This window comes from Pygoscelis adeliae, unplaced genomic scaffold, assembly GCF_000699105.1.
Source record: "Pygoscelis adeliae isolate BGI_AS28 unplaced genomic scaffold, ASM69910v1 Scaffold14, whole genome shotgun sequence".
In the NCBI taxonomy this organism is placed as follows: Eukaryota; Metazoa; Chordata; class Aves; order Sphenisciformes; family Spheniscidae; genus Pygoscelis; species Pygoscelis adeliae.
The window spans coordinates 3,905,546-3,926,399 of record NW_008825109.1 but is presented as its reverse complement, the minus strand read 5'-3'; the positions used below and the strand labels follow the sequence as shown (position 1 = coordinate 3,926,399).

The window sequence follows — 20,854 nt, the reverse complement described above, 5'->3', positions numbered from 1 at the left end:
TTTGCCGTTACAAACAACAACAAAAAGAGAATAAACTTTTCCTTGTTTATTGTTTTTGCCTTACAAAAATCTTATCAACTGCTCCTCTCCAAAACTTCACACATACAAGAGCCTGTTTTGCATTTGGAGACAATTCTTTTCTTTTCTTTGTTCCTATTTAGCTATCTATTTTTAATTGAAGTGCCTTGCTATTTTTAAGTTCCTCTTTAACACACACCCCCCCCCCCAAATTTACTTTCTCTTTCCTACTCCCACCTAAATAACTGAGAGGGACAATTTTTTTTGGTATTTCATTTAAGCCCATTTTTCAATAAAAATCTACACAATCACAACCATTCCATCTATGGACAAGTGTAAATACCCCAATGAAGAGAAATCAGGAATGCAGAACGATAGGTTATTTTGAAAAAACATCACAGGTATCTCTTAAAACTCCTATGCACAGGCAAACTCCCTATCTGCTATAAATTTCAAATCAATCACTCAGATTTTAAAATACAAGGAATTCTGATATAGTTTGGTTGCAAGTTCTTATTCAAGGAGCTAAAGTATCTAACAGCATTTTATACCATCTTGATGGTCACAAGCTGCAGCCAGGGAAATTCCCACGGCACATGCAGATAAACCCTCCCAGTGAAGGGAGTTTAAGCTCTGGCACAGAGAGCTCTGTGCAAGCTCTGGCCCTGAGAGGCAGCGTAATCGCCATCTTTGGACACAGTCAGAACTCAAGTGGACAAGGCTTGAGCAACGCGATCTAAGTTTGAGGTTAGCCCTGCTTTGAGCCACCATCACAGCTAGCTCTGCTTTGGGCTACACAACCTTCAGAGGTCTCTTCTAACCTTATGACTCCATGATCTATAAATATGGATTTTCTTACTTTTGAATATCATTTGTATTAAACATATTCCATATATCAAGGCACCACTAAACTGAGTAGAGCCTCAAAGACCACGTTTGGCAGCTCCACCAACAGGTTTAAGCCCAACTAAAAGGTTCTGGAAAAATAGTTTATTATGGGTATAGAACTTTATCTCTGTATAACAACCTCTGACTCACAAATTTTCTATGAGACTCCAAGAGTTAAAAAGGAAAAAAAATCTTTCATTCTACCTTAACAATTTATACTATTATCTCTATCTACAATGACAGCTGAAGGGCTAAACAAAACAAGAAAAACCATTTTACAGGAATAGGTGAACACCTCCAATGCCTCCCACACACATGCGCATGATATCTTTATTAAAACTCGCGTCCTCCGTCAGGCCAAAGGATTTTTATTGCTAGAGATTTCTCACTGCTCCTCTGATTTATTTCCACACACACACACAAAGCAGCACCAGTAGGGAAATTAATGTCTGATAAATATGGCACCAGGAATGTGAGAAAGGAGTGAGTAAATACTGCATCAAAAAGGTATTAAAATGAAAGAAATTTATTTCCTTAATTCTCCTCTTGGTTATTCAATTTCATCTGAAGTTTACAACAGCAATAACTATTTAAAATTAACACTATTCAGGTATTCATGTGCCTTTTACTATTAATATTCAATTCACAAAATAAAAAAATTAGAAGAGTGCTTCTGTTTTGCCTGATAAGCAACTAATCCTTTAAGCTATGTTCATTGTTACGATCCTACTTGGAGATTGGTATTGTCTCAGTACATTGGTGGTTACATAAATGTAAGCACGCTTGGATCTCTAACATTCAGCTAGCTTGTCTTTGCATAAAGAGAGTGCATTTTCTGTTACATCTGAACCTGTGTGAATGCAGGCTATCAATGAAAGGGATGCTCCCGCTCTCTCCCCTTTGCTGGGGTCAGATCTAGTGAACCTAATATCATCAGATGAGTGGTTTTAAGCTGGACGTATGGAAAAGCTTTGGGGGAATTTCTGGTAGATTACTCCTCCATCAAATCACTCAGTGGCCAATTCCTCTTTCAGCTGCATGACCACTAACTAAATCCTACTGTAAGGACATGGTGGAAACATGGCCAGTGGAGGGCAAGTGTTATATGGCTAGTCATGTATAGACATAATGGCTAGACGGAAAAGTAGAGGGAGAAACTGAATTGCCAAAACAGAGCTTATAGCACAATTTTGTCCACTGGTTCATCAAAACATTTGAATGAAGGCACGAAGTGCTTGGTTTGGCTGTCCACTTGCCAGAAACACAGATAAATGGACTGTCTTGCCATCACCTTCTATACCCTGGTTTTAGCTACAAAGCTTCCAGTGAGACTTGGAGACAAGGGCTGGGGCAAAGGAGATTTTAAAAGCATAGATTTGCGGTCCTTGATCTTCCTAGAATAAGCCTCTGATGAGCTGGGCCAATAAAGTTAAGCAAAGCAAACCATGTACAAACAGCAGAGACTGGATGCAATTAATTCTCAAGTTCAGTTTATCCAACTGACACATGCATATAAGAAAAGCGAGCTTTTCAAATATTTTGATACCATAGCTTGATTAGTAGCACAGATGTCCTCCCTACAATAGCGACAAATTCTTGTTCCCATTTCATATGCTTATCTACACTCCGGAGACAAAGCAAAATGCTACTCCATCAAGCTGCACCAAAACAGAGCGCTGCTGTTCTGGGAAGATCAGAAAACGAAGCTGGACAGGACGAGAATATACTGGGGTATTCATACACAACATTGAATTCAGTGGTTTCATGCTTTTAAGTGGTGCAGACACCTCTAGCTAACTCTGTGATGAAGAATAAACAAACATGGATTTCCACATGAAGTGAAGCCAAATCCTTTCCCAACCCAATAGCCTCAACCTGACAGAACAGAGTGAGCCAACGAAAGGAGCTTTGCCATCCTAAGTGTGAGTGATCAGACGCAGCACACAATATATTTCATGGAAATCCAAATCAGAAAATACAGCGCATTGCCTCATGTAGCTTCTTCAGCTGACTTCTGCCAGATTTTACTTGGGCATTATTTTACAATTTAAAGAAAAGCAAAACTCCTGGGGAAGTCAGAAAATGAATTTCTAAAACTACGTTTTAGAGTTAAAGCCAGCTCTAAATCGCAGTCAGCAAAGAGCTGGTTTCTAATTCTAAACCATTTTCTGCAACTTATTTTTTTTTTCTGAATACAGGTTGTTTTGCTGCAAACCGAACAGCAGAATAGCATGATTAACTGACCTGCAACAATTTTCTTTCCATCCTTTTGTAAATACCAATTTTTTTCCTTGTCTCATCAGCCCTTATATAAATTATAATTAAGCATAATAACAACATAACACTAAAATCTGCCAGGTCACCCTGACACCATTATTGAATAGGTCTTATTTATCATGAAGACAACATTTAAAAAGGGAAAATAATTTCAGTAAACTCTATGGTTTGTATTACCATCCTGAAACAGTCATCTAAAAGAAAATAAAGTTACAAAAAGCTGTATCATCTCACAGGGCCAGATAAAGAAAGTGCCAGACAGATTAACAAAATGCCACTTGTGTTAGATGTCCATAGGATTAGAATAGACTTTGGGTTGCCACTAGCAAATACATCCACATGCCTCACAGAGGGTTTGGTGAGAAGGCACATGTCCTGTCCTGTGGAGCAGCTCCAGACCTAAGTGGGAGAAGATGAAAGCAGAGACTAAAGGAGTGCAACAGGGGAAAGATTTCAAATACATTCCTCAGCCAGAGACTAAATATAAGGAAGTGTCAGACAAGCTAAAGGAGTCTCAGATCAAAATAAAAAAGCTTTTTTGTCAACTCACAGAAAGCCTACTGTGTTATTCTTAAATGCACGCCTCCATCCAGGCAACAGTGCAAAATGGACAGCTGGCTAAACCCATCCAGGAAAAAAAAAAAAATAAGCTTCTAGTGCATTTAACAGATGGTGGCACAGGTTATGAAATTGGTCTTTGCTTCAGTCTCCGAATATATTTTTTTAACGTAACTGAGATACAATATTTCAATAGCCTTAGAATATTTCTCAAATGAAACAATATTTCAATAGCCTTAGAATATTTCTCAAATGAAACAATATTTCAATAGCCTTAGAATATTTCTCAAATTAAACAAAACTAAGCATTTATCATAGTACATACACTTATGTTTAGAAGAAAAAACATGTTTCTATAGATTATATCCTATTCCACACTACTTCTGTCTGAGAAAAAAAATTCCATGCTCAGAAAAGTGAGGAGTTTTAGGGTTACTTTCTTGTACCTCAAGCAAAAAAAGTTAGAGGCATGCCAAGCAAAAAAGCTAGGGGCATGCCTGAATATTATATTGCTTGTTAGGAAAAAAACCCCAAACAATAAAAAATTTCCCCTCGTTCGTATATCCAAGCTGCCTTCTATATATACTCCTTTGGCATGTAATGCCATGTCACCACACCCAATTTTCACAAAGAAAAGAGTAATTCCATTATCTTTGTTTTACATCACAGGGTTTGGGGGGAAAGGAGATTTGTTTGTTTTAAATAACAAATATAATTCCCTTCTATTACTTTATAAATCAAAGTCTTAACCTTTTCACATGGTATAGGGAAAAGTGAAGGTACCTTCTCAGAAAACATTGTTTTATATTAGGGATTTTTCTCAAACTTGCAAATAAACATCTGTCAGTCCTGTGAACTCTTAACCAGGAAGTTCAATGCCACAAAAATCAAGCTCAACATGGGGTCAAGCCACTATTAGAAGTAGCACAGCCCCATATTTCACCAACTTAAAAGCAAAGCAAAACACAGAACACAACTGCTTAACTGCAATTCTTCATTCTAATTTTAAAAATCTATAATATTTGTACATGTCTTAATAATACATTTGCTCATTTACAGAGACTTGACCATTCCTGAAAATGAAATGTGAACATAATTAAACTTACAAAATTCAAATACCTATCAGTACAGATTAGGCAGTCAATTCTCCCTACATACGTAGCAAGCTGGTGCTACAAATGTGCATGATACTTACTTTAGAGCCAGCATGAGTTAGGTAGGCTGACCTTCTCTCTAATACATTACATTGGGTGAAAAATTCTCTTCCCACAAAAAATAAACCCTAAAATTTAACATTTAATAGAATATTTTGCACACTCTATTCATAGATATGTAACTATTAACCTAAAAATAATTTATTAATCATCAGTCTTCAAAGAGAAGGAAAGAGAATTAAACAAAGACACACATGCACAGATTTGGCAATATAATGCTTTCCAAAGCATGGAAATCCAGAACTAGGTCACAGCTTTACCCTACAGATCCTTTTCAGCTTAGTTTGAACAATAAAAGTCTTTTGAATAAACTGCCTCCATTCAACAATCATGATACACTCAACCACAAATAGAAGCTGTATTATAAAGCGTAACAGCCCATGTATCCACAACAGAAAATGGATGGAGTTGAACGAATATACTTGTGGACTGCTAGTTCTTTGCTTCTTTATACTTAAAAATGATTTAAAAAAAAAAAACCAACACATGACTTTTCAGGTCAAGTGTTATTTCCAGGGTTCCTGATTTATCAATTCTACTTTGTAAATTTTTGATTGATCCCTCAGTAATGAAATCTAGCCATCCAAAAGAGGTCTGCTAGAAGCACAAATGCAAAGATTAGTCTTGTCAAAGGAATGAAGACTATATTTAGATACATATCTATTTACACAGTTACCATATAAAGATTCCTCTACATGAAATTCCTCAAAATATGAAGTGTTTAAGCAAAATAAGATGTAGTTTTTAAGTATGCAGAGACAAAATATGTTTAGTTTCAAGATAATAATGAAGTAGCTTGGATATTGTTTCCTCCTTTACAAATACTACAACAATTTATGCTAGAAGTGTTTTATTTATGATCATTAGATTTCTAACTTAATTAAAAAAAAAAAATCCTCCACCACACACACACTAAACTAATGTTTCAAAACTTAAATTGAGCCAAAACGAAGTGCTAATACGAAACACAGCACAAAGGCTTCATTCAGTCCATAACTCAACTTTTAGCAATACACAAGTATCAAAAGCTGCCCTCCAAAATATAAATGTAAAGTGTACTTATTAAATTACAGATACGAAATTTACTCCGCTATACAACAGAAACCTTGCTAGGGCAATGATAACAGGCTTCCCTGCATTCATATCTTATATAATGCTAAAGAATCTTCGTTATTTAATTATGTAAGCATAAATTTTCAACCCACTCATATCCATTTCTGCTCTGAGGATATGAAATATCTTCCAAACATTTCAGGCCAAATGTCAAGAGAGACCTGTCAAGCTGCAAGTAGTAAGCCTCTTTCTTTTAAGCTAATATAAAAAACCCCAACATATCTGACTTTCTTTGCAAGACTCCATTATAAAAAATTCAGTATCATTAAAACAACATAGCATTTGTATAGACAGTATTCTTTCTGTCCTGCCCCACAAGTGTGATCACACACTTAGGCAAAAAACACACCACATTTCTGCTGTGATGTTTAGAATAGACCATTCAAGTCCAATTTTATACAATGAATTACAAAGAGGATGGATAACGCACTTTCAAGTCTTCAGATAATTTCTACACAACTGGGTTAATTTTGAAAATTTTCATTTGTTTGGTAAGTTAAATTACTTTTAAATTTATTGTGATAACGTGTACAAACGTCCGTTTTCTTCTTAACAGGTTGCGTGCAACAGCTTAGACTGGATCAGGCTTGGCAAAGATCTGCAATCACACTGTACCTACTTCACCACAACAAGCAGTAGTACACCTACAACTATTCAAATTTCCATATAGTTGTAATTAGGGGAAGATCTGCTACGCTAAAAGGAAAGAAATGTATTTTGAATGCTGGAAAATTTTCTTTCTACTGCAGTATTCACAAATGTAGATGAGAAAGTTTTCTGTAGGAAATAACAAAGCTGGTAGAATTGTGATTTACTGTAAATTAAAACATGTAATGATTTTGAAGCACTACTTAATGAATTTAAGCTAGGAAAAGACAACCCAACAAAAAACAATATGAAAGTGTTGCAAATGCGGTTTTACAAAGCCCCGACAGCTCAAAAAAACCTACCTAAACATATACATCTAGTGCTATTTTTAGGCGTTGTGAAGTACTCCCCCCATACAGTGCAGCTGCTCCTCCTGAAGGGCATGGGTCTCCCATAACTCATGTGTCATTGTTGCCTGCTCTCTCTGGCCATCCTGGACACACTGGCACGTGTGAACTGGCACTAAATGCCATGTTTAGGCAACTGAATAAAGTCTTTGAAGCCTTATTGCTTTAGAGCCTACATTTGGTAATCTAAGATTTACTTTTGCCAGAAGGTGAGATAATGTTTACATGGACGCATGTCAATAATTTTTCCACACAGCAAAGTAACACATGCTGCTTTTCTACCTCCATTCAGCACCAATACTGAAAATACAAATATTAAAGGATGGATTTGGACATGTTTGTGACTGGCAGGCAGAAGAAGAGTGAGGACGTCCATCAGAAACCTGTTACTATCTAACACATTAAAACTTCATTAAATGGAATTTAACCACTGAGAGTACAAAACCTATACATGGTAAGAGAAAGTTATGATGACTCCTTGACTGTTTCTCGCTGCCCATCGTGCTTGTATGGCAAGTTACTGCCCATAAATAAGCCTGAAGGCTTTGACACTACTGTGTTCAGTGCCTGTACCTTTGTCACTAGATGGTTGTGTAATCATGATTTGGTATCTCTCTGTACTCCTTTCAGCTGCTACCACCACCCATCCTACAAAGTGCTACAGCAGTCCAAAATGCCTACAACAGAAAGTGAATGCCATCTTTTCCAGCAATCCAGCAAGAACTACTTTGAAACAATTCAAAAGATTTCTCTTCCCTATCCCAAGAGCTCCACAGACACTCTAGGGTTAGCCAATACAGCTTCCAGTAGAGCACCACAAAACAACTGTTGGCTTTACCCCAAAGTTAAGGCAGAACAAAAATACAAGACTACTATATGTTAAGATTCTGAATAAGTGATTTTTGTGTAGGAAATTTCAAACTCCCACAACAAAGAGCTATGGTTCTTCCTAAAAACTGTATCCCATTTTTTGTAAAATCAGATTGCAATACGTTCCAAGAAAAACTATTATGTGATACAAAAGACTGCAGCAAATGCTGTGTTTATTCAAGTATAATTCTCTATCTTCCACCTGCAAAACAACGTCTAGTAAAAGAAAAAAAATTTGAAACTGTACTAATAGAGGCACTAACTACACCAATTTTCTTTCCCTCTGGTCTTCATTTCTATATGCTAAGAACTATGAGACAAAACAAAAAGTTTCTTTTTTTTTTTTGGCAGAAGAGAACAACAAAGGGGAACAAAATCACCTCCTAACCACATGTTCATTATAAATAAAATCCATAACCTAGGACACTTATTTAAGCATCAAAGTCAGGACTGATACGCAGCAGCAGAATCAACTATAAAAGGCAGGAAACTATTTACCTTCACTCTGCCTTATCTGGCATTAGTCAGCACTCTGAATTATTCACTTTGGTGCTTGCCTTTTTTTTTTATTTTTAAGCCGAGTTTGAAATTTACCAAGCGGCACATTGCAGATAAAGGCACTGACTGATAATCATTCTGTGCTCTATGGATAGGGCAAGCTGTCTTTCCTACATTTCATTTCCTAAAAAAAAAAAAAAAAATACAGAATTTGAGGGAGATAATTTAAGAATAACACTAAATCCCCATGTCCTTGAACATCAGAAACTGCTGTGGATTTGTTTTCTTCTCCCGAGATTGCTTTGTATTTAAACTGCTAGCACGCTATTTGAAAAGTAGGAACATGAAAATTGACAGCTATATTAAGGCAATATTTGATAATAAAGTGCTCAGAATTTCAGTTTCTTTGAAAGATCAACAAAAACACTTCAGCAAAATCATGTGGTTCTCAATCAGTAACAAGACTTGAAAGAAATACTAACATAGCCCTACGACAAAGCTGGTATGAAAACCACCTTCCCCTAAAGCATTAGCCTCAAAACTTGCTTTTTACAACTTGTTAACAAATATGGTTACAACCTTTCTCCAAATGTTCTTGGGAGCATCTATCAATGTATAAATATTTTATTGACTTTTGCATCATTTTAATTAACTCGCTGTCCACCACAAGTCTCCTGGAATAAAACCTTCACATCAGCAAAGAGCACACTAGCTTAACTGAAATGTTGGCACAGTCATGCAATACAACCAAGACTCACAGGCACTGAAGATGCACCAGAGCAGAACTGGCCAGAGAAATTACATTCCATCATATCCACAATTTTTGATAAATAATAACCTCTTCTCTCACAGATCTTCCAAAAATAAATGGGATTTTTATTAAGTACTTGTTAAGGAGACTAGTATCACAGGAAGGCTCAAGATTAAGTAAGACTTATCTTCCAAGAAAAGTTTGAGCAGTACAGGAAGGTAAGGCACCGATCCAGTCTCTGAACAATGAGGAGGTGCTGAATAAGGAGCGGGAGAAAAGCACATGGTTCTGGAAGAAGAGACAATTATGCATTTATACCACAGGATGGATAAATATTGTTAAACAGTCTTTATCCTGGTATTTATGACTGGTTTTGTATTTCATTTTGCAAGTGGAAGAGTTCCCTCTTAATGTGAGTTTCCATGTATGACATAAATATCGCACCATACTCACAGTGGCAAAAAATACAAGATAAACTGTATTTGCTTAAAAGCCACAAATCTCTACTGAAAAAGACAACCTCAGCTTAGAAGTGCCAGGCTCTTTATAGAGAGATTTTACACTCTTCATAGTCAATTCAGGGAAAGATATAGCTGTGGCTCTGGAGTCCATCCCCACCAAAACTTTATAGATTCCCCATTAAAATCTTTCCAAGTCCTACTTACCACCTGCAGTAAGTACAAGGAGCGCATACGCTAGCATCATCAAGTGCCAGCATCAGAGTGCTGGAACAAGAAGCATTCTGAACCTGCACTGTAGCCCTCCATAGGGATTTCCCTGGCTATCCCCAAAGCAGAAGAAATGGGCACACAGGGCCCATTTTCATTCCCATAAAAAGTGGCATGTAGGAACCACCTTCTTACAGGACTCCCTTCTTAGTGAGAATAAACACAATTCAAAGGTCACTATCTCCAAGCTAAAATAATTTTGCAAATACCCACTGCCACCTTTACTGGAGCCCTCATCACGATCCCGCTTACAGTTTACCTAGCATTCCACCCACTACAGAGAATATTTTAAACCTCCAAATAATTTCAAACATATGTAATTTGGGAAAAAAGTTACCCATTTCCAGATTTATATGAAACCCTGATTCGTATGAAACTATACTGGCCAGAGGGAATAAGCGGACAGAAATCAAACACAGTTGCAGTTTCTCTTTAATGACAGCTCCTAGTCATCTTGCCATTAGTTATGAAAATGAGATCCTCAAGACAAAGTCAAGTTTTTCAGTAACAAACTGTTTTCTTGATGCCAGATCTGACATATTGTACCTTAAAACCCCGGTCTTGTGTCTAGACGACTAGAAATACTCACTAGCATATTTTTAAATTTTTTTTTGAGATAAAAGCTTCCCTTCCTTTGTACTTGAGCTTGAAGTAAACTAGCATAGAGCTGACACTCACATAAAATACTTACCACATCTTTAAATTATAAAGGTGGTCTTTAAAATAGCTTTTCTTGGAAATCCATAGCATGAAGAATACACATTACAGCACATTTTGGTACAAAGTCTTTGAATATTCAAGTCAAACAATCCCTATACAGTTTTATGGCCAAAGGTAACATGCCGGACAAACCCCACCTTACAAACATGGAGCTCCTGACTGAAGATACAGTCAAACTAGAATGACTCCAAGAAATATTACCATGACCTTTGTGTAACAGGGAAAGAAATGGCCCTCCTTAGGTGTTCACAAGAATAGCTAAACCACCGATCCCAGTGTCCCAACCACACTAACCAGTGCAAGGCGGACCTCAGGCAGGGATTTACCTGCAGTACAACCCATGCCGAGCAACTATCGGGGGGCAGCTACAGCATGCACACGATGCCATGCCACAATTAGTCCTGCTTAATATAGGACATCGCACTCCAACAGTTAAAATCCAGAAACTTAATGCAAGTGAAAACTTAGGAAGTCCTCATAAAAGAGAGCACACAACTCTATTGAGAGAACAGCTTTTTAATTATTCTTACAAACACACAGTAATACATCCTCATCACCACTTATGTGCTGTAATATGAGTATTGGAAATTATTAATTTTGTGTGTGATTTCATGTTAATTTCATTATTACTGAATCATATGGAGTTAGTGAATGGGGATTTATTCCTCTCACTTAAAATCTTTTAATAAAGCTTTCTGAAAGTTTGGGGTTTATTGCCAAAAATAGCTGTACAAGTATACATAGCATTAAAAAAAAAAAAAGATCACAGGGATGGAACCCCTCTCCTATGAAGAAAGGCTGAGAGAGTTGGGGTCGTTCAGCCTAGAGAAGAGAAGGCTTCAGGGAGACCTTATTGCAGCCTATCAGTACTTAAAGGGGGCTTATAAAAAAGATGGTGGCAAACTTTTTAGCAGGGCCTGTTGCAACAGGACAAGGGGGAATGGCTTTAAACTAAAGGGGGGTAGATTTAGACTAGATAGAAGGAAGAAATTCTTTACGCTGAGGGTGGTGAAGCACTGGCACAGGTTGCCCAGAGAGGTGGTGGATGCCCCATCCCTGGAAACATTCAAGGTCAGGTTGGACAGGGCTCTGAGCAACCTGATCTAGTTGAAGATGTCCCTGCCCATGGCAGGGGGGTTGGACTAGATGACCTTTAGAGGTCCCTTCCAACCCAAACTATTCTATGATTCTATATCGCTAAAACATGCAAGTCCAATGAAGTTTGTTTCCATCACAGATCAATAACCCACCTTCAGAAGTGAGAGCTAGCTTTCACTATCATACCCCACAGCTGTTATGCTGTGTAACTTGTTTGCACAAATTAAAAATGTATTAATTCATGGGAAAAATGACATAAATATTCAAATTTAATATGCCTTAAGTAATGTGTTGTGCATCAAATACAACCACAGAACACTATCCCAAGAATTAAGTTTATTTTTATGTTCATGTTACTGCCCATACAAATATGAATTCTGTAATTAAAAAAAAACAACCTGCAACTAGGTATTTCAGGCTTTAAAAGCTTACAAAGGCTTCTAGTCAGTCCCTTATAGCATATAAAAGATAAGCATGTCTGGAAAATGTTAGTATTTAATCTTAAAAGAAATACTGAAAACAACTGCTATTTTAGAAGAATTATTTTATAGTAATATAATTTATAACAACTTTCCTGAGGCTTACTAGCATATGCCACATGTATTCACATGTAGATTGGCACTAATCTACCTTTAAGAAAGGAATCCTAGGTTTACACCTCCAGCTACAAAAGACTTTTGACTAACACTGCACTTCACTATTTTACCACTATTCCATTATTTCTCTGTATTAAAAACATACGTCAGATTCCAGAGACAGATTAAGTAGTACCATCTAGAATGTATGTTAAGTATCAGAAACAGATTATGGTGATGTGGATATCTGCCAAACCACAAAGCATTACCATATCATAACTCCACTGAGGAGATACCAACCAATGCTACAGTATGACTTTGAAGTGCTATTCTTTTTTAGAAGAAACGCATTGTTCTTTTCAATCTCTGAAAGAAAAACACATTTAGTTTCCTTGTGTTTATTTTGAAATTGGTACTACACTTCTATCAAGTGCTTGAGAGAATTTCTTATGCAACATGAAACAGTGAATATTGCATAATGAAGATCACAGAAAAGCATCCAGAAGACCTCAGGACCACCCTTTAAAAAAAAAAAAAAGAGGGAGCTAAGCTTTCATTCCCATCCAAACTGCCAATATATTTGCAGATTAAAATCCAGATCCTCAGCTGCAGCTAAAGAGCACTCCAGGATAAGATCACCTTTGTTCCTCAGCAAGTGGTCCAAACCATTGACATAAATTAGATTAGCCTGAGCGGTAATCTGTGCCAGCTCTCAAGAGAAACTGAAACTGTCGCAGTAGGTAGACACCAACACAAACATTTCCAGATTGCATCTCCATGCTGTTGAACATGAAGTACCATTTTGGTACCTACATCCCACTAAGGCATAGATTCATTTTTTGGTAGTAGAACAAACCTACCAAACTCCTAGGCAGAATCTCTGTTTTTACTTGGTTAATTTATATGGGATACATAAAACTCAAGGAGTTTCTTGCTTGTTTCTGTCTCCATAACAACAGTATCATGGAATAAAGTCTCAGCTAAACTCTGCCGCAAACTTTCCATTTAACTCTAAACTGAATCTCCCAAATAATTTTAAGTAAAAAAAACAAAACAAACCCACAAATGTATCCTGTCACTAGCAAGCTATTTTCAAATTTCTTTACAGAAAGTAGAAAAAACTACAAGGCGCTGATGGCAGTGTCACAGTTGTGTAATCTGCCAAATCTTCATTCTACAGGAAGTTTCTATTTGTGGAAAATATACACTACATTTTTTTTAAAATCAGATTTCAACAGACTTGCAGAGTCTTAATACAAATCAAGAGATTGCCTTCACTGTGGATGGTTTACGAGCAGCAACAAATTTATCCGCTGTCAAGGAGCTGAACACAATCCCAGTTAGAGACTGCAAAATACACCAAATTTCCACAAATACGCAAGAGTACTCGGCTGCAACAACAGTTAAGTATTTCTGCAGAGCTATACTTTTGAGGCCCAGCGGATCTACAAGTGAGAAGGTCTTAACTCTTTCTTTAAGTGTTACTCTCAAAAATAAACAGACCTCCTAAATAATTTTCTCTACATTCCAGAAAGCCTGTTAGCAACTCTTCTCCCCCCTTAAATTTCTTTTCAGATACAAAAAACCATAGTATTGAAGTGCATACTGCTATTTGCAGAACCTCAACTGATGTCTCAGCAACTTTTTTTTTTTTTTAAACAATTCTTGCAGGGTGTTGATTCTTCGTTCTTTTCTTCCCTCAGTATTTCCTCACTATCATTGCTTGCAACACTTAGTGGCACATCTGTGAATTTAAATCTGTCTGGAGGTATACCAAGTGAAAAATGTTCCAGTCATTGCTTTAAGATGTTCTGCAACATATGTATAACAGAAGCTGTCAAAAAATAAAGGCTGTCCTTCTAGCAGAATTTACACGGTAATTTTTAACAATAGCTGAATTTCAAAAGTCAAACCTCTAAATTATGTCAAAACTGATGAAGAGCTGGGGTCTCAGAGTTTAGATTTGACGTGAGAACAATGACATTAAAATTTCTCATTGACATTCTGCTCATTTTCAATAGCTTCTAAAATGAAAGCACTGCACTCAGTCATATTCCTTTAATAATTATGGTGAGCTAAAGTTTACGCATGCAAAATTGTGGCAGGGAAGGCTTGCTACTTCAGTAGGCTCAATTAATTGCTGCAAGAACAGACTTAACGTGGAAAAGAGTATTGATCAGCAGCTCTGCCTTTCACCGTAGTTAGAATGAAAAATAACCAAGTTAGTGGATCCAATACTGTACAAAGAAAAGACTGAAAATAAACTGTACTATCTCTTTTACATAGAACCACAAGAATGATTAGTCACATTCCAGATATTTCTGGATTCCTGCAAGCTAGAGTAGCACTCACAGGCTGAGTCAGAACTGAGCTCTCCATTCTGCTCGGTATTGCATAAGCATATACAGAGACATCACCAGAAGTTTACATTCTGACTTTTACTAAGAAACAAAGCTGACTGACCAGAAATATAAAACAAGTAAATCCCACTTACTGCATATACCACGACCATGGCTTTCAACATTCACACACAACATTCTTGTACTTAGGAAGAACTCTCAGTTAAAAAACAGAAAAGCATGCCCTTAGTCATTTTGTTTACAGTATCATAAAAGTACTGCTTACCAAGTCTGCTGCAGGGACCACATTCAGACAAGCTAATTTCCTACAACAGCCTTAAGCCAAGCCAAGGAAGAGAGTTACAGGCCTTGAATGATCTAAAATTTAAGTTTAGATACGCACGAACAGCAGTCACAAGCTCCAGGGTGAAATACAGATTACCAGTACCTGAAGTTGTCCCTAATTCCACACCTGAGAGGTGCAACTTGTCCCCATTCAGGTCCTGACTAAGGTGTCCAGTTCCCACAGATGACATCTGGCAATCTTTTGACATGCAGAATTCAATGTTCCTGCTGTAGAGGTGATCATTTTGCTATACTCAGGTACTCAGCAGGTACTTTGTTTTTTTATCTCTCAGCCCTGCTGGAACCTGCCAGCAGCTACTGCTGGCTTCCCAGCATTCCCAACAAGGGAGGAGTTAAATGTCCTTCAGTATACATCCCCTCCAAGTATTCCATGGAGTTAGACAACAAAAGTAGAGAGAAACCAATTCAGGTAACAACAACAACATGGGTGGGTGGCAGGAAGGAAGAAACAGTTTACGCTGCCAGCCTACACTTCCATCTGACGTATAGTGCTGCACCAAGGCCCAGCGTAAATATCGATCACTATCTCATCCACAGGTTACAGCTGTTCATCCCCAAAGAAAATGAGATGAAGGACATGCAAACATTGTTTCGGAGTATGTTTAATGTGTTAGGATGCTGTGGAATTCCCACTACAGTGTCATACATAAAAATGCCAGTCATTACTAAGATATTTCTTTTTGGTTGTTAGATAAATAGGTAAGACATTATTTAATCTGTGGAAGAAAAAAGGTAGGTGGGTGGGGGAAATGGTAAATACAAATAATTTTGAAGTATACCCAAATATATACATTCAACACCAGCTTCGACAAGTTTATCCCTGGCCACTGCTGCAGATAACAGAGAAGGAGGTTCTTCATCTTGTTACAAGAAATGCTGCAATATTGAGGCTGGCTCAATATATAAGGAGTCAGGAAGCAGATTTTTTCAAGCTCTTCTTTATAACACAGATCCCACCAATTCCTTCTTCAAAAGGAGGCAAAAAACCCAAAACAAAATACTGAGAATGACAAAGGATAGGAATCCTATCTGCTACAATCAGCAAACAATAGTGAAAAATCAAAAAAGGGAAGGAAAAGAATATCCGTACAGAAAAACCTGATATTTTTTCCTTAGCATGTAATGAATAAGAACTTTCAACATGGGGGGTACAAAAATACAGAGAAAGAATTAGTCCTTTATTATAAAAAAACTTAAGGGACTAACTTATCACTATATGCACAAAGGCTACTTGAATACAGTAATTTTCAAAACCAGGAAAAAGGATCTACTGAAGACAAAAGGAAAAGCAGTTAAAATAGAAGACCAGAGATGCACGACTTCTTGCATTTTGTTCCAATACATTAAAATGCTATGAGTGAACAAAGTATTTTCTTTCTATGTTCCAAGCGTATTATAATGTTACTGCACTTATTATTCTTAAATGAAAGAATTGTTTAGACTGAATGATAGACAACAAAACTCAGCTGCCATACAACCAGCTACTCCTTCCAGTCCCTCCTGTCTGAACCTTGTTCCTGGATGCCAAGATTCCCCTACTGACGTAGCATCAGTTACACATCAATCCTTTTCCCCTGCTAGCCTCCATTAATATGTATTAAAAAGGAAGTCCTTATATATGTTAAGCTATTCATCACCATTCTATACTAAGTTTCCTAAAAAAAGAACACACACATACACATTTCCACTAAAGATGCTAACAATAACAAGGCATGAACTGAGCAGGGTTTCTATTTGTTATTCATCTTCCACCTATTGCCCCCTTCTAACATTATCCATGTACATAAGTGTTTTAGACCATAGATTCCACCCTCTTGCATGTCTGCAAGTGTCTCGCACCAAACATTGTTTTATTAAAAATAATCTCTCCCATACCGCCTACATCTCTTAAGTACAGCATATGGATTCAATAGCTGTACATAAAATTGAAAACCTTTAACTGTTTGATAGATTTCAGTCTTCTGCTGTTTATGAAATGCAAAAAAAAAACCAAAAACCCACCATGAGCCAAAAGCATCACTCAGTTACTACTCAGACAGAAAAAGAATTTGATATCCTAGAGGGCATGCAAAGAACTGCCCAGGAAGAAAGTGCTGGCAGAGCCTTTTCGTACCTACATAAAACGCACCGATATAGGAAGCGGCGAACACCGTAATACTTTTCAGTCATACAGGCCCCTTACTGTGAACTTCTAAGATCCCTGAAGAATTATATCTGTAAGGAGCAGTATCACAGGCACACGGAATACAGAGACGCAGCTTCCCAGATTCTTGTGATAACTCCACTGAAATAAAGGGGATTATTCAATTGAGTAATAGCTTCTGGACTGAGTGTAGGTTTTTCGTAGCTCGTTTTAAAATAACCAGCTACAGTGTTTAAACAAACACCAAACCATTTTCATTTGGTCAACTCAAGAAAAGCAGTGTGATTAACTTCACAAGTCCATAAACCACCTCACGTCTCTTTATTATTACAGAAGAAATACAACTTGCAAACAGCCCTATTGTTATTCACAGTCAAACTCTAGCTGCTACCAAGTGGCAAAACTGATAAATTACCTGATGAAATTATTTAACATATTCAGAGATGCCCTGTTGCCATCACAATCACCAGTACTTACGTGAAAAAATAAACAAAATTAGGCTCTAGATATGCAATATAGTCTTCAAGCACTGCCCCATACATGTCTAGTCCTATTAAGTTAATGAAACTACTCAAGTAGAAAGGTCCATATTAGCAGGTTTCATTCCAGGAGTGGAGTTTTAACCTGTAAGTAACACACATTGCTAAGGAATAATGCACCACAAACTTACAATACCCGGAATGTGGTGTGTCACTATCCAATTTATTAGTGGAATGTAAAATAATTAAGACAGTACTTTTATCATTAAGAAGTGATGTTGAAATTGTTAGTGGTAAAATCTGTAGTAGTTCTGGAAAGCAGTCAACCAAATGTCAGAGAAAAGGAGGCTGCATCAAATTATGCCTACACGCAAGTACAAAGCTTACTGAAGATTTGATAATCTACTATAAATTTATGTATAGCAGATCCTTCTCAAAGATGGGAAAGGAAGACAAATTAACAGATTTTTAAGAAGCAGCAATTACAATACTTTTATTATTATTATGAGAGGGTTAGTTCATTAATCTGACATAAACAGTTTGAAACATAATTATTATAATACTTAAGTAATTCATAGCAGATTTACTAAGTGTGATGGAGTCGTCGTAATATGACACTCCATCACACTGATGCCAACTCCTACAGAAATAATTTTTTTTGTAAATGCAAATTACACAATGGGTGGATAAGAGAAATGCAAACTGCAAAATCCTGCACTAAATAAAAACATATATAAGCAAGGTGACAGCCTGGTAAGTGTTCCTCTTTAAAGAGCAATCAAATAACAATCCCATTTTCTTTCCTGAACAAGCTCCTTTGAGATAAGGAGAGACCCAAAATGATTTTTCAAGTGCTCTTTTTAGAAAGCAGTATTTATTAACTGTATTTAATAACTTGAATTTCTACAACACACTTCAAACTTTCAGAGAGAAGCTGCAGCTAATAATGCAGAAACTCAACAAAACAATCCTAAGACAGACCAGAATACGTCTATTTATTCAGTTAAATTCTACCGACATTGGTAACATCTTCATTCAAATGTTTTTGTAATGACTCAGTATTTAAACATCACTATGTGTAACAAGCTTCTTCCTGATTTGAAGAAACAGTATCGCTAGGCCTAGCTATCCCTGTCAGTGGTATTCTCATTACATCATAACAACAGAAGGAAATAGTTTTCACAGAAACAAAATAGTATTTTACCTATCTTAAAATTTGTATATTTTGTATAAGATGTGAAACGTCAAACATGACAAGCCTAGTGGCAGCATCCCGATTCCCAGGCAGGCAGGACCTAGAAGTAGCATGGAGGTGGCAGTGTGCTCAACCCCGGGGTGAGAGGGAAGAGGAGTGCTTCATGTCACCGTCAAGGGACTCCTCCAGGCAACTTAAAAAGCAGCACTAAGAGATTTGCATCTAACTCTCCACAGCTAAGGAGAGGATTTCTGTGGTATAATGCAAGACAGACACGTGCAAGTGAGAAGGGGGTTCAAAGCACTCTAACAGCCAGAGAGACCCTAAAAAGAAATATATGAAAATTAATAGTTGAAATGATTTAAAGTCAGAGGCAATAGTGTCCTCATCACCCTTTTCTTCCAGTGGGCAAAATGTATTTATAGCATTTGAGAAAGGCAGAGGGGAAAAAAAGAAAAAAAAAAGAAAAAAAAAGGTGAATTTAAACCCGTGTTTGATCATCCTCTGTATCTTACTGTTTCTGCTTTTTTGGCAGAATTCACTCATTTTGACTGCAGTACAAAAGCTGTGAAGGGAACACTGAAAGTAAGCAACTAAAGGATACCATTATTTCAATAGCTCATTTGTCATACATAAGCACCATTAATTGTATATCAATGGCTGAAACAAGGGCTGCTCGATTTTATTGTTATCACTACCGGGGCAGGTTTTACTCGCAAAACAGAACTTCATCCTGAAAGAAAAAAAAAAAAGCATGGACAAGTCTGCTGCTTTTAGAAAAAAAGCACCGTTAAATGTGAACAGTCGTGGGGGAGATACGTGGAAAATATTCTGCCGTAAGAATAAAGAACTAACATATCAGACTGCAGCCACAACTTTTTTTCAGTTAAGTTATTTATAGAAATATATACAAATGGGGAAAGTGTCGCTAAACGAAAGATTACCTAGCAGACCTGATTCGCCCTCCCTCCTCTTGCCCTGCTATACCTTCCCATTTCAAATGTACCGAGCCGAGTATCCAACACAGGCTGAAGTACAGTCCGCCATAAGAAGTACTAGGAGTGCCCTTGAAAAATGTCCAGATTGCAGCTAGTGCACAAAGAACCTCGCCATGTACATAAGTGCATGAGAATTTCTCTCTCGCTCCTGACCCGGCGGCAAGTGAAGAGATTAACTTCCCATCAACATCGGAAGACAAAGCGTCGGTAAGAAACAAGCGAAGTTTGAGAGAAGACAAGGAAGAAGGCTGAGACTAAATTTCAGCTGGTTTAGAAAGAAAAAAAGAGAAATGTCTGGAGTAAATAATTCCGGATGCTCTACTTCATATTTATCTTCCCCCAAAAAATGCTCGATAGAGCTGAACAGCAGCGCTACACGGAATAAGCAAGGGCAGTCAGATATTAACTGCCATAGGTAAGAGAAAGCAGACATCCCCCCCTTGCCTTGCTACACAGAAGGCGACGCTGCAGATTTCCCACTCCGCTACCAAAAAGCAAAGCACGGGCGCGGGGGGGGGGGGGGGGGGGGGGGGGGGGGGGGTATTAACTGGGAACTTTTTGTTCCTTAAATATGTAACCGAGATTTTTTTTTCTTCTTCCCACGCCCCTCTTCCTTCCATCTTCTCTGCCAAAACAGGCCGAAATAAACGTTATTCCACAATACTACTGTTAAATAAGGAGTGTAAGACTTACCATATCAGCTGGAACGCTGCTGGACATCTTGATGTTACCCTAAATGGCTTAAAATCAACTTTAAAAAAAAAAAAAAAAGCACCAAAACCAGCCCGCTGGAGATCTTCAAGAAGCAAAACCGGTGTCAATTTCGGAGGCAGCAACTTCCACGTCCCCTAGGAAAAAGAGGTGCCCGATGCGCAGCGGGGAGGGCGGCCGGCTGAGGAGGAGAAATATCCAGGGGCAAGCGGTGCCGGGGCTGTACCGGAGGAGCCAGCGGGAGACCAGAGATGGCAGCAGATCCCTGTCAGCGGCGGCGGCGGGGGGCGGCCGCACCCGGGGGCGCGGGGACACGCGGG

General features: G+C 37.7%; 1 protein-coding gene across 1 annotated transcript in view; it reads right to left on the bottom strand.

Moving 5' to 3' along the window:
* Nucleotides 1-20,810, bottom strand: part of UBL3 (ubiquitin-like 3) — a 57,937-nt gene extending 37,127 nt beyond the window's left edge. Inside the window, exon 1 of the mRNA XM_009327744.1 lies at nt 20,517-20,810. Coding sequence (XP_009326019.1) covers nt 20,517-20,543 — 27 coding nt within the window. The 5' untranslated portion in view covers nt 20,544-20,810. The remainder of the gene's footprint in view (nt 1-20,516) is intronic.
* Nucleotides 20,811-20,854: the final 44 nt, after the last annotated feature.